This window comes from Cottoperca gobio, chromosome 1 (genome assembly GCF_900634415.1).
Source record: "Cottoperca gobio chromosome 1, fCotGob3.1, whole genome shotgun sequence".
Taxonomy (NCBI): Eukaryota; Metazoa; Chordata; class Actinopteri; order Perciformes; family Bovichtidae; genus Cottoperca; species Cottoperca gobio.
The window spans coordinates 22,780,964-22,796,510 of record NC_041355.1 but is presented as its reverse complement, the minus strand read 5'-3'; the positions used below and the strand labels follow the sequence as shown (position 1 = coordinate 22,796,510).

The following is a 15,547-nucleotide window of genomic DNA, read 5'->3' as shown; positions in this document are numbered from 1 at the left end:
ATGCATCTGAATTACCCGACTCTGCTTTTATTAAATAAGTGAAAGTCTCCTCCCATTTGGTACTTGCATAAAGTTTTAACTTGTTTGGCAGGTACAGCTGCGTCTCCATCTATCTGCCGTTCACTGTGACTCATCCATATGTTTTCGTCTTCTTCTGTGTTATTGTTCCTGTTTTCTTCTTCTGTGTGTTTACTGACGGTATACAGTATTTACATAATACTGCCACCTGCTTTACCGGAGGCCACTTTACCATGTACACTTTTTAAAATTAGGCCTATTTTTATTTTTGAAAGGTTAAACATACGAGATAATCCCGGGGAAATATATAAACGGGAGGACAGCGGGATAGAAGGTAAAATACGGGATAATCCCGGGGAAAACGGGAGGGTTGACAGGTATGCTTATAAATGTCCTGACAACTGAAACATGATACAAATGCCATCAATTCACCAACAAACACTGTTTTGCAAATACAAAACGCACCAAATATATTTAAAATATATCATGCTTCAGAGACAAATACAGCATGTTTTACTCTACACAAATATATATCCTACAAAGTAGTTCACCCTCCACAACAGCATGTGGCGCTATTATCCCTTTACACGGTTTACTGTGTTATTCATGGTTCTCCGGTTTGTTGCCAATTTACGTTTTAGAAAATGCACAAGGCCAATACTCATAGCGCCACCTGCTGCTGCCGAGGGCGAACTACACACACAGTGATTTCTGTTGTGTCTTTGTAGGAAATATATTTGTTGTACTTGTAAGACCGTAGGGTATTTGCTAAACATGGTAAGTTTTGTCTCCAAGTCCAAGCGTGACATCGGGGTCATTTTCTCAGACTCCTGTGGAACCACAGAAAACATTATACAAATGTTTTCACGAGCAGATTAGTATTTAGTATTTTTATGTTCCTTAAGTAGCCCACAATAAAACATGACTACTTAAGTATTTGTCCAGGTAATTCTTATTTACAAAACACCAGTGTTAGAGGCAGAGTTGAGCAAAATCTTTATTGGCCGATAAGAGCAATCACAAATGATGATAGAATATACAACCCCACCAGCATGCCAGCGTTTTCATAGAAACTGTACAATGTGAAGGAATGTATGGAGCAGGGACAGTTATTATCAGAAGAAACAAAAACAAAGTTTTACATCCATATGTTCTGGTACAGTACGAGTCGATTTCAATCAAATGTTTCTGGTCAGTTGTGTTTCAAAACCCTCCTCTTCTCTCATTAAATATAGAGCGTGTTTCTCTGCTAGTGTCACCTGACCCTTAGACTCACTGGGTAAAAAGGCTGGTCGGTTTTCCCTCTTCACTACCAGCGTCTGTCTGTGGGTGAGAGCAGACACCGCCGAGGTCTCCGGCAGCAGCAGGCGGTGCCTGGCTCAGCCTCCTCCTGTGCTTTCTCTGGTACTACTCCTCCACACCTGGGATCTCCTGACTGCAGGCTACGAGTTATGAAGCAATCTGAATGAGCGAGGGGGGCGTTGTATGGGGAATGATGTACATTAAGGCAAAAGGGAAACAACAAATTAAAAAAAGGTTTAATTAGAAATGTTGTTTTTCTCTACATGATCATAGTTAGTGCTAAGGCCTCGTGGCTAAAAGGAATAAGAGTGCCGAGATTGATCAATATTGATTTTCACTGGGTTTGGTATGTATTCTCCGATTCATTCAGTCCCCTCCAATTACAAGGCGAGTATTTTTTGCAGAGCCTGTATCTGACTAACCTGTATACGCAGTCTCTACTACAACAGGGCTACAGATTGGTTGGTTGGTAGCAAAGTAAGCCCTTGATATACAGACTACCTGATAACAAGCACTACTTGTACTCGCAAGGCATGCTAAATAGACATTAATAGGTTTAGACATAAGGCAGCTTTTTTTTTACCCTTGTACTTTTTTACTCCCTTGTTCATTTTGGCCCCAGCCCCCATTTTTGAAGGAGAGTGGGGAAATACATTTGGGGAAGGGCGAGAGGCGCCGTAGAGCAGCTCAGAATTAATTTTCTTACAAGGCAGGTATTGGTAATTATATCAAAAGACAGCAAGCAAAGGAAAGCCGTAGTGAGTGGAAGGAGGGGCAGGTGGATGTGGTGGGGCCTGCTATGGACACAACAGCTGATTAACAGTGATATGAATACAGTCACATTACACAACCATTGATACGATTATATAAAAAAAAAAAAGGCAAAAGAAAGTTGATTGTACAGTTGCTTTTTCACATGTACTTCATACTGAGAGAGGAACACACCATTCTGGAGAGGTGGAAGGAAGGCGGGGTTAATCTCTTCAAGCAGCAAAAATCCGGGACAAAAGAAAAGCAGGGCTGGGGGGGAGGAAGTTAAGGTGCTACATGGCACAGCTCAGTGGGGTGGGGGGGTCAGTGATTGGGGATGGCAGGTTGGTGAACAGAAGTAGCTTGTGTGCAGATAGGGAGGTTAGACGGACGGATGTGGTTGTTGTTGTTTTTTTTGGGGGGGGGGGGTGCTGCTACGGATGCTGTTACAGAGGATGGCAGAGAGGTGGGAGGGATGTTGGGTTTTAAACAGACAGGCAGTAACTAAGGCATGAAATGCACAACAAAGTAAAAACAATAAAGGCAGAAATGGTGGACGCAGGCCGGGGGATGGGAGGGGGGCTGAGGAACATACAGGGCTGGGGGATTTTTGATTCCCTTGCCCTCAAACACAAAGGCCTCTTTTAGTCTTTCCAGTCTTTCTTGATGTTGAGGTTCCACTCCCAGGACAGGTGGTCGTGCTTGTCGTCATCAGTAAACTTGGATTTGATGACGTAGTTGCCGCGGGCCACCAAGCCTTTAGGAGCCTCCTCCATCGTGGTCAGGAAGTCATATTCAGTGGGCCGAGGCCCATAGCTGCCCACCATGTAGTCTGACTTATCAACTGTTAACACATGAGAATGGAAATTATGGTCACAGAGAAAAATAAGACTTTGTAGATTATATTCTTGCATACACAAACAAGTCTATATATACACTATATCTTTTTAGGGATGGGAATGACATGAAACAAATTATCTGGAGTTAAACCGGGGACGTTGAGGTTTGTGGTCAGCTAAACGTCAAACTCCTCAGACACTGGGGCACCCGTTATCATTTATTTCCCCCCTTTTTGTCTTTTTAAAAAATATATTTTTGTCCATTGAAGAATCTCAGTTAAATTCCAGACTTGGCTGGAAACACAGGTAAACCAAGTGTTTTATAGAGAGAGCTGGAGTTTTTGTGGCCATAATTTAAAACGGGTCAATAGAATTTCTTCACTCACTCTTAATTCCTTTCCTGAATGTCTGCTGCACATACTTCAGACCCGAAACAATCTCCATGTTCACCTGAGAAGACACAAACATTGTTAAAGACAACAGCAGATGTTCTGCTCAGGTAATAATGAGTGTTAGAAATGAAGAAGGACTTTACTACTGCTACTAATAATAATAATACTATTACTGCTGCTACTACTACTGCTGCAGCTGCTACTAATAAGAATAATACTATTACTGCTGCTACTACTACTGCTGTAGCTGCTACTAATAATAATAATAATAATAATAATAATACTGCTGCTACTACTACTGCTGCTACTACTACTGCTGCAGCTGCTACTAATAATAATAATAATAATAATACTACTGCTGCTACTACTACTGCTGCAGCTGCTACTAATAATAATAATAATACTATTACTGCTGCTACTACTACTGCTGTAGCTGCTATTAATAATAATAATAATAATAATACTGCTGCTACTACTACTGCTGCTACTACTACTGCTGCAGCTGCTACTAATAATAATAATAATAATAATACTACTGCTGCTACTACTACTGCTGCAGCTGCTACTAATAATAATAATAATAATAATACTACTGCTGCTACTACTACTGCTGCAGCTGCTACTAATAATAATAATAATACTATTACTGCTGCTACTACTACTGCTGTAGCTGCTATTAATAATAATAATAATAATACTATTACTGCTGCTACTACTACTGCTGTAGCTGCTATTAATAATAATAATAATAATAATAATACTGCTGCTGCTACTACTACTGCTGCAGCTGCTACTAATAATAATAATAATACTACTGCTGCTACTACTACTGCTGTAGCTGCTACTAATAATAATAATACTATTACTGCTGCTACTACTACTGCTGTAGCTGCTATTAATAATAATACTATTACTGCTGCTACTACTACTGCTGCAGCTGCTACTAATAATAATAATAATAATAATACTACTGCTGCTACTACTACTGCTGCAGCTGCTACTAATAATAATAATAATACTATTACTGCTGCTACTACTACTGCTGTAGCTGCTATTAATAATAATAATAATAATAATACTGCTGCTACTACTACTGCTGCTACTACTACTGCTGCAGCTGCTACTAATAATAATAATAATAATAATACTACTGCTGCTACTACTACTGCTGCAGCTGCTACTAATAATAATAATAATAATAATACTACTGCTGCTACTACTACTGCTGCAGCTGCTACTAATAATAATAATAATACTATTACTGCTGCTACTACTACTGCTGTAGCTGCTATTAATAATAATAATAATAATACTATTACTGCTGCTACTACTACTGCTGTAGCTGCTATTAATAATAATAATAATAATAATAATACTGCTGCTGCTACTACTACTGCTGCAGCTGCTACTAATAATAATAATAATACTACTGCTGCTACTACTACTGCTGTAGCTGCTACTAATAATAATAATACTATTACTGCTGCTACTACTACTGCTGTAGCTGCTATTAATAATAATAATAATAATACTATTACTGCTGCTACTACTACTGCTGTAGCTGCTATTAATAATAATAATAATAATAATAATACTGCTGCTGCTACTACTACTGCTGCAGCTGCTACTAATAATAATAATAATACTACTGCTGCTACTACTACTACTGCTGCAGCTGCTACTAATAATAATAATAATAATAATAATAATAATAATAATAATAATAATAATAATAATACTGCTGCTGCTACTAATAATAATAATAATACTACTACTACTACTGCTGCAGCTGCTACTACTACTACTGCTGCAGCTGCTACTACTACTACTGCTACTACTACTACTACTACTACTGCTGCTACAACTACTGCTACTACTTCTATTGCTATTACTGCTGCTACTACTACTGCTGCTACTATTCCTACTGCTACTATTGCTATTACTACTACTGCTGCTGCTGCTATTGCTATTACTACTACTGCTGCTACTACTACTGCTGCTACTGCTATTGCTATTACTACTACTGCTGCTGCTACTGCTGCTGCTGCTACTATTGCTGCTGCTACTATTGCTATTACTACTACTGCTGCTACTATTACTACTGCTACTATTGCTATTGATATTACTACTACTGCTGCTACTACTACTGCTACTACTATTACTACTGCTGCTGCTACTACTACTGTTACTGCTGGAGACGGGCTATGAGCATTTTTCTCAAACAATTGCAGCTCTTACCTTAAAGCTGATCTTTATTTTGTATTCAACGCCCTCCTTTAGAACAAACCCCTGCTTTTTAAAGGCTTCCAGGTCTCCTATTACAAACCCCAAGGGAAAAAAGCACAGGCATTAATATTTTCTTCATACTAAGGCAACAACTTGAGCCCTTTTTTTTTTAGCCTATACTTGCTTACATTTTGACAAATTGGCACCATTAAAATATGCCAATTTAGCCTTTAGAAGTTCCTGTGTGCAGTGTACCCATTGGTGCACATAAAGCTATCACTGGATTACTTTGGTACTGAAGAATCTTCAGTTATATAAGAGTGTCATCTTTTCTATGATTTCCAAGCAGTTTATGGACCTTAATTCGCAATGGACATCGATAATGATATCCCCAGAAAGTCTAAGTATGAAATGCATCCTGTCTGTGTGTTCAGATTTGACTGAGTTATTAGTTTGAGAAGGAATAGGATTTCTGATGCAAGTTTTTCAAAGTACCGTAAGTGCCTAAATGAGCTGTGTGTCACCCTCTGCTGCTGCTGATTGTGTTGATAAGAGGGCCAAATTGACGCTACAATAATCCAACATCAGATAGGGCTTGGCATACACAAGCTGCATTGACTCCTTTACTGGTAGTGATGTGACTCACGGACTAAGTTTGTATGACTCATCCTCGGCAGCATCCAGATTCTGTGAAACTTGTTAAGTGTTCAGTTTTTGTTGATAGTGTGTCTGACGAGTATCAGTAAAGAGTATCTATGTAAAGAGGGATGGACAGAACATACAGTATATAACTGTAAAACATATACAATATAGAAATATACTGCAAATTATCCACAGTACAGTCTCAGTGTTTCCCCTGTGTCTCTGACTGTAAGTGTGTGTGCACGTGTGTGTGTCTGTGTGTGTGTGTGTGTGTGTGTGTGTGTGTGTGTGTGTCGGGAGCGAAGCCCCGCCCTTCGCAAAACAGAGCGGACGAGAGAATGGAAATGCGCAAAGCAACACAGTAAACACTGAAACGTGCACATAAATTAGATAAATAACCTAAGTGTTTACTTTATTTAATAAAAGAGCACCTGTCAATGTGAAAAGTGAGTTGTGAATATAAAAAAAACAAAAAACACCTTGAATTTCAGGGGGGTGCGGGGCCCCGCCCCGAAACAATGGTAGGGGAAACACGGAGTCTGAATTATAACCTTAACAAATCCAAAACTATTTGCAGGTCTAGGTGCTACTAGGCCGCAATTATTATTATTATCGTCTCATCGCAATTATTTGAGCAGTTAAAAAAACGTTAAATTCAACAAACATGGGAATTCTTTAAGTCAATGTCAGAAATGTAGCAACAAAAAGAAAGTGAATTAAGAGCGTTTCCATCAGCTGGGTTGATGCAAAGGAACCTGAGCACGAAGTTCCAAAAAACGAAAAAGAAAGAAGAAACAACAGATAAAAGAGCTTGGCTGTCTTTACTGCTATTGGACAGGTTCTTTTGTTTCAGCTCTTATGAAACCGTAATTCTTGCTTTCCACAGCAGTTCAGTGAAAGTGAACTAACTACAGATGCTCTTATCCAGAACTACAAACGACTCAGGGTTAAGTCTTGCTAGGGGAATGCTGGCAGCCCCTGGTATTGAACTCACAACCTTGCGGTGTTCTATTTGGAAACTTAACCACTAGACCACCCATTTGTTACTGCATTACTGCTGGTAATGCAAACCCAATACTTCTGTATTTGTTTCAAAGTCCTCTAGTGACAAAAAAATGTTTTGCATCCCACTATGATATACATATTTGGGTTCATTTGAGGGTATTCTCTACCTAAACAAGAGTTCATTTCAATATGGAACACTTTTATTGGATATGTAAATGGTCTGCTTTAAAGAGTTGAATATCAGCATCACTGGGGGGGGGGCTAACTGGGACTTCAAACTTACTGGCAGGGACTTTCAAAAACCAACAATCGGACACACACAGAATTATTTTAATTCTAATGACAGAGTTTGCAGTCATTATTTTTATCTGAGAAAGTAGGAGAATCAAGAGTGATGCAGGGAAAGGTAGGACAGAATGTTCTGGATGGATTCTAATCTAGGTCAGCTGGGGCACGAGCAGCTCCAGATGCAGGGGTCTTAACCGCTCAGCCACTTGGGATAACGTAAGTACATTTTTACAGTCATCAGCCAAAAAGAAAAAAAGAATCCAATCTATGTACCTCATCTATGCTTCTCTACCTCTGTAGGCAATCAGTGAATCCATATTCATTTACAGCATGCTCAGCACAGATTCAAACCTTCACAGACGGATCTGTAAATACAGTAATGTCGGATGAAAATCAAAATAGGCAAAATCAGTGCTGGGGTCAAAAGTGATGCTATATTTGACTAGGACAAATATAGTAACAAGGAGAAAGATAAGGAAGAAAACATTTGTGCTGTGAGGATGTGTGGAGAATGTGATGGAGTAACAAACTGTAGATTATCAGTTTAACTACTAATGTTTAAATCAATAAGAGATGCTTATGACCTCTTTTAATCAGACATACAAGCTCCACAATCAGTCAAGATGATCAGAGGACACCCTTGATGAGGTCCATCCTGTCTCAGGGATAGTTTAGTTTGTTTGAAGTGGGGTTGTATGGGGTACTTCTCCACAGTCAGTGTGTTACCTGCAGGAGATGCAGTTTGGAGAAACAGACGGGAGCACCAGCACAGAAGCTGAGCAATGTTCTGCTGTGGACACGGGCAGCAGCAAAACGTGTTTTAGTCACCTAAAAAAATCAACATCAGTTCAAATGTTGACTATATTTAGAATATTTTCCCCGCTTTACATTGCTGTCTGACGGGGAACTGAAGCCTTTATCTCTGCTCTCTTCAAAGCCACCAGACTCCATTGACAAAAACAGTGATTGTACCTCTCAGGACACGGGAGGTGCTTAAACTGATAGTTTCTTTTTTTTAGGTGTCAAATATAAGTTTAGCTGCTGCCCGTCCACAGCAGAACATTGCTCAGCTTGTGTTCAGGTTCTCCTGTCTGTTTCTCCAAACTGCATCTACTGCAGGTAACACACTGACTATGGATAAAGACCTCATACAACCCCACTTCAAACTATCTGGACTATCTCTTTAAGGCAAACATTTAATTTACCAAGTAAGTAATCTCTATTTCTGTTTCATAAACCAGCCTGAACAGGGACTCACCTTGCAGGTCCAGGACCAGCGGGTTTGGGGCAGTTTCACAGATCAGAGTCATCCGGGTCACTTGGACATTGGCAACAGTGGGATCTGAGATTTAATCAAAGAAACAAATGGTTGAATAAAGACAAACCTACTTTTCCAGACAAGACATTTAAGACAATGTATACATTTACAGCTTACAGTTAAACCTTTGACTGTGCTGAGTATTCAAAACCACCAACGTCATTACTTTATTATTTGTCAACTAGGGTGTCAATCAAGCAGTGTGTGTGTGTGTGTGTGTGTTAGGGCTGGGCAGTATATTTTTGGATTTTGGATATCGTAATATAGCATAAGTGTTGTCTTTGCCTTTAAAGTGACCTGCAAAATGTAATGTAAAGTGATGTCATTTTCTTAACCTACCAGACTGTTCTAGCTGTTATTATTTGCTTTTACCCACTTAGTCATTATATCCACAGTACTGGTGATTATTTATCAAAAATCTCATTGTGTAAATATTTTTTTAAAGCTACAACATCGTCGCAGTATACATTTTGAAGTATTTGGTCAGAAATATTATCATATTTGGTTTTCTCCATATTGCCCAGCCATATAAGCATATGTACAATTAATGACCAGTATTTGTTGTGAAAACACTGCAAACAACTTAAACCAAGCACATGATGTTTATGTGTCCTGTCACAAGCAGCTGTTCAAGTGAGTGGGCTCAGGGGGCGTGAAATCAGGACAGCTTTGCTGTAGTTGGGACAGCCTCTGCATTAATTAGACTTTAGTTTACTCTCAGTCCCACTGCAGCAACCTTTTCTCTACGCTGAGAGAGAGCATACTGATTTATCTGGGGTTCAACATAGGCTACCAGAAAGCACTAGGTAACAAATTGCCATGAATGCGTTTTATATCAAAGTCGCACTCTAAAAGAGTGCAATTTTCAAATTCAAGAGCTGCGTTTAAAAGTTTTACTTACATAATTACTAGTATGTTAACACGCTTTAGGACAGGGGTCGGGAACCTTTTTGGCTGGGAGAGCCATATAAATTTGAATGCATCTTTATGCCTGCATTTTTTAATATAACACGTCTCCGAGTACTAATAGCGGTATCAGTGTTTCATTGAACACGTGCTCTTTTATTAAATAAACTAAACGCTTACATTATTTATCTCATTTATGTGCACGTTTCAGTGTTTACTGCACGGGTGTCAAACTCAAGGCAATTATATCCGGCCCGCGAGAAAATATCATATGTCTGTCATACCTGGCCCGCCGGTTAGGGTAATTAAATCAATGCATGGCACAACCACGGGGAAAATACATATTTGAGGAAGAATCTAAATATGTGAATGAAATGAAAGTTTTTGGAAAGCAAAGGGAAACACACCACAGATCTCTGGGACGATGTGAGCTGGCCTGTTTGTGCGACATAACGAAGCATCTCACTGTTAAACCTGCAGCTTCAGGGCCGTGTGATCACAGACATGTATGATGCCGAGCTGCCTGTGGGAGACTCTGATGCAGAAGGAAACTTTGGTCACTACGTGTTTCCAAACACTGACAAACATCTCCACCGCTGTGTTCCCGACTGCATTCTGCTGATCAACTGAGACCATTTGCCGACTTTGCAGCTCAGATATTTAAATTGAACTGCTCAACAATCCGTCTGCAGTTGACTTAAATATGTTCCATATCTTTTTGCACTTTATCCAATATGTGTATCCTGTTCAATAAATGTGGACCGTGTTTGGCCCTCGACGTAGTCCCAGTTTTTAATGTTGGCCCTCTGTGATTGAGTTTGACCCCCCCTGGTCTACTGCTTGCTTTGTGCAGTTTCTCCTCTGCTCGGTTTCGCAAAGGGCGGGGCTCCGCCCCCTACGCACACACGTGTGAACACACCTTCACCTACAGCCAGAGACGGAGCGGAGGAAAGGAGAGGGGAGAACTAAAAACAAATCTGCTGCTAAATGTTTTACTTTAAAATGACACAATATAATTATTTATTACCTGTTAATCATGTTAAATGTCAGCTCAAAATTGTCTGCGAGCTATATCGCGTTATCGAAAGAGCCATAGGTTCCTGACCCCTGCTTTAGGATGTAGAAAGGTAAAGATGACGGCCATTGATTTTTCCAGCTTTAACTACAACCATCAGATTTACTCAGCTGTAGCTAATCAATGTTGATTCTGTTAGATCCAAGAAGAGCTTGGCTGTTGTCTAGTTATTAAGCTCTCGTCATGGCAGTCAGTGTTTGTACTATTTACATCTGTCAAAAGAAGGTATTCTGGAAGAAACACCACTTTGTATCAGAACTAACAGAACTAACAAAGTAGCAAGGCTTTGTCTACATAAATTAACTACATTAATCCATTTTCTAGATTTTCTGATGTTTATTTAGAAGCCGACTTTTCTGAAGCTAACTGGTTTTAGGGAGAAAAGTGACCCTGGGAGTGGGAGGCATTACTCTGCATCCAGAGGATAGATGTGTGATCATACTTGGTGCCAATAAATCATATTTCACTGTATGTCAACCACAAATACATGGCAGTTCTATAATTCATATAAAATATTTGCAATTCTAAACCAAATCGCAATATTGGTTGGAAAAACAGCAATTGGATATTTTCCTCAAACTGTTCATCACTTCCCTGTTTTAGATGATATGCAGTTGATACCTCAAAGCCCAATCTATGCCACTCTACTAGCCAAACAGGTAGCATTCTCCCCTACTCAATAGCAATACAGATCATTTTCTGCAGAAAGATGGATCTAGGATTTATGCATATTTGCTTTTTAAACTGCGACAACTATCTAACAAGCACCTGTCTCTTTCTCTCTCACACACACCCTCACACACACAATGCATTACCAGCCGCAGATGCCCCAGGGCCAAGAAGGGTTTCCTTATATTTGCGGAGGCTATCATCGTCCTTATCCAGCTCCTGGATCTCTTTCAATGACTTTTGGGCTGGTGGCTTGTAGTTCACCGCCTCTGGCTCTTCGTTTTCGGCAGCAATGGCTGCTAGCTGCTCCGGAGTCATGTCATCCTCAGCCATGTCTGGAGACAGGGTGGGTGCAAGGGGAGGAAAATAAAGCAGGTATGGTTGAGAAAAACAAAAGGAAGAAAAGGAAAACTTTCAAACAAACTGCATGCAAAGAATTCCTCCTGTATTCTTAATGAACACTTGCCTCTCGGAGAAGAGGTTGTAAATCCCTGGACTAACAGATGACCACAACAATATTGCAAGTGAGGAATGCTGATGGAAAGTGTGCAGCCTACTGGATCTGGAGCTGCTCTGGTGTGCGACTGTGAGGTTGTGCTGAGGCAGCTGCAGCAGCCTTTCTCCTTACACTCCTGCTGCTAGTGACCTAACTCTGTGTAACATCATCGAAACAAATTTCTCTGAAATAACACCATCACCGCTAGGAGAGTCATGAATGAGGCGTCATGCATCACATGATACAAAGCCACTCCCTGGGGAGGTATGGCCCCTCACAGGCCCAGACATTATTTAGATCATAGCTAAATGTATGTGTTCCTATGGCATTAGAAACATTTGCCTGTAGGGATGTTATAGACAATATGGACCATCAAACCGACAGGTCTCTCACTTCTTATGCTACTTCTATGCAAGTTTACAACAGTATCCATCATGTTGCTTTAAAACTTAGGCAATGCAGTATATGTTGTTCAGTTTTTTTCAGTTGCATGCCATGGAAAATACCCTTATGTGAAAAACTATTTGAAGTACTAACACAAGGTTACCCTTGCCAGAGGTTAGTTTTGGAAAAAAATCCCTCTGCTGAAACATAATGAGTAACAAAAGCAGGAAGTGCTTTGTTTCATGCCAAAAGACTCAACATTCCCATTAAAGCCATCCCACCTGCAGAACTGCAGAGGCCTTGAATCCATTGATAAGCAATGCAGTGCAGTTATTTGAATCAGTATGATTTGTGTTACATTTTCCTACTGCCAAAACAAGACTTTTGATGACATCACTTAGGGCTTTAGTAAATTGTGATGGGCCCTTTGGACTATTTTCGAAACCACACAATTAATTTCGAAAATAATCAGTAATTATTAGATTATAAAAATAATTGCAAATTGAAGCCCTTATATACAACTATTTGAATAAACCATTAACGTTTCAGTAATTTTCAAAGAAGTCACTCAAGTGTTCTTAGTATTCAGTCTTAGAAGGTTGATTGGTCAAATCAAGCAAAAATTATGGCACATATATATATATTTTTTTTCTTTTCTGACAAAACAATACTCATTAAAATCAATAACTCATCGTCAGTTCCAGACATACAGCTATAACGAAACAGAACTGCAAGATCATTTTAACTTCATCTCCCCAAACAGCTCTAAGCCAGTAACAATGCTTTCATACCGACTTGTTGACATCAGTTTACATTACACGACGACAGCACCTCTCAGTGCTACATTAAGTGTGGAAGTGACTGAGAAAGATTTAGGACACGACAGTAGAGCTGAACTCTATATTGCAAATAAAATGTCCATTATTGTTGGAATGAGGAAGCAAAAACAGCTGTGAAATATTTTATATCTTGATAAATAATACAACAATCCTGTCAACATCTGTAAGGCAGTGGTGATCATCACTATACAGATTCCTCCTTCTGGAACATACTTCTTCCTCCGACCAGCCCAAACTAGCAGCCGTCAGAGGAATGTCTGCATGCAGTAAAGGAACAAACTCTGCCAACTGAGGAGCTTTAGTGTGCGGTCACATAAACGTGCCTGTGCAGGGTCCAAAAACTGCTCAAAAATGTCCTTTGCTCTTCCTTACTATTCCACCACTATACACACATTTAGAGGCACCTAAAGGAACCAATAACAAGTGACTAACTCACAGGAACCATCTGAAAAATATTGTTATGCTCAAATGTAACTGGCTGCATAGATTAACAATCAAATATTTCTTTGTACAAGATACATTTTCTTATAATTGTTATTAATACGGTTTAGTTGAGGAAAATTCCCTGGCATCTTTGGATCATAGGAATGTGACTTCAAATATCATTAAACTTTTATGGAAATGTAGAGGATGGGTCATAAAACACTGCAGCAGCAAAGGAGGGCAGACTCATTTTTATTGAACATTTTTTAAAATGCACTTCACTGTTAAGCATAACTAAATTTGATATCCGCAGGAGACAAAATTTGGATCAGGGCTGTTTGTATAGGAGAGGTGCTGGTGGGGGAGGGGTTTCAGAGTGAATGCATTATGTAACAGCTGACATTGAACTCTGTCACCCTGGTGAAAAATCAAAGTCCTCTCCCTTTCTCTTTAGGGGGAACGTCTTCATGTGCTGCGGTGATGAGAAATGTTAGATTTTTTTTAGACAATTTGAAAAGGAAGTATAATTTCTACTCTATTTCAACATGATCATGAGTGCTTTGTTTCTAGAAGGACAATTAATAAGGAGTTGAGCAAAACTAACAAGTCAAGTGCTGTCATGTAAAACATCAACATTTGGAAATTCCAGGATTGCACTGGAATTCAAATGTAACAAGCCAACCCCACCAAACCAGAGGGGAAGAAGCACTTTAGCAGGCACACTGCTCTCAGACAGACAAGAGCCAATAACTTCACATACACAGAGGAAATGCACAGGAGGCTGGAGGCTGATTGACGCAATGAAGTTTACCTGTTCTGTCTGCCCTGGGCTTCTTCTCAGTAAATCTATTTTAGTGTTAAACAATAATAAACTGCAGGGCAACAGCACAACCTATCCAGCCTCTTTATGTCCCTGCTAGCCTGATACAAAGAATACATGTCATGCAATCCAAAATTATATGGGAAAGAAGTCAACAAAATAACTATATTTTACCATTGTGTTCAACGTTACAAATCACAGGTTTCAGATATCAGTGTAGCTGAATAAAAAATGTCCAAGACAAATGTGTCATTTATCGTCAACAGTTAAGACTGAAGAAGCTAACCGCAGCGACCATAGCGAGAAAACGGTACCTTGCATGTCAGACTGTGGTAACGTTAGCTAGCTAATGCTACCACACGTAGACTGGCATATTTTCAATAAACCGGCTAACATACCACTTTTGACAGCACACCAAGTTAGCTGCAATACAGTTAACTAGCGTGAGTACATTACATGGATTTGTAGTCAACAATGGGGCTCAACTTTTCTTGGCGCCTCGCCTGTCATACAGGGTGGGACTGATGAGAGTGGCTAGCTGGTTCTCTGGGAAATATTCAGCCATGCTAACATGATCCTGTGGCTAACATTAGCCCGACAAGTTATCATCAGTTAACTGAGAGCAGGAGTGAATAAAAACGGCCTCAGCGACGCGCGCCGGTTAAGATTCATGAAATGGTGTCATTGACTGCCTTTGAAACTGAACACACGTACCTTTATATTTAATGTAGTAGTGATTTCAGGTGCCTTTGAAGTAAGTGCGTCCGTCGCTCTGCGCTCCTGTGCAAGTATGGCGATCAAGGGAACGGCACCGCCCAGCGCGCCGCGCAACACGGTTACGGTAAGAGGTTCGCGCACGCAAGTGACGTGCAGTGCGATGGCGCGGTCCACTAAAGCTAGGAAAAAAAGTGATCACGTTTCAGTCTAATTACACTACTTATAGTTTCTCTCTTTATTTTTGGTGACTGTTCTGACCAACGTTTGATCTAATAAGGAAATGTACGAATATTTATAAAGATTCCTATATAACGGCCAGACATTATCCATTTATCAAAGCGAGAAATAAGTAACTTTTGGTAGTAGTGGTGACAAATATGATATGAAAATCTGCTACAGCCACTTTGTCTGGTTTATGGTGGCAATGCAAAGAATCTA

General features: G+C 39.8%; 1 protein-coding gene across 1 annotated transcript; it reads right to left on the bottom strand.

Moving 5' to 3' along the window:
- Positions 1–1,002: 1,002 nt before the first annotated feature.
- Positions 1,003–15,245, bottom strand: LOC115008056 (rho GDP-dissociation inhibitor 1-like). Its single transcript, XM_029431322.1, has 6 exons — positions 15,107–15,245; positions 11,577–11,765; positions 8,721–8,804; positions 5,540–5,616; positions 3,296–3,359; positions 1,003–2,914 (listed from the first exon to the last, which is right to left on the bottom strand). The coding sequence occupies exons 2-6, from the start codon at positions 11,761–11,763 to the stop codon at positions 2,715–2,717; spliced, it is 612 nt and encodes a 203-aa protein (XP_029287182.1). The 5' UTR covers positions 11,764–11,765; positions 15,107–15,245; the 3' UTR covers positions 1,003–2,714.
- Positions 15,246–15,547: the final 302 nt, after the last annotated feature.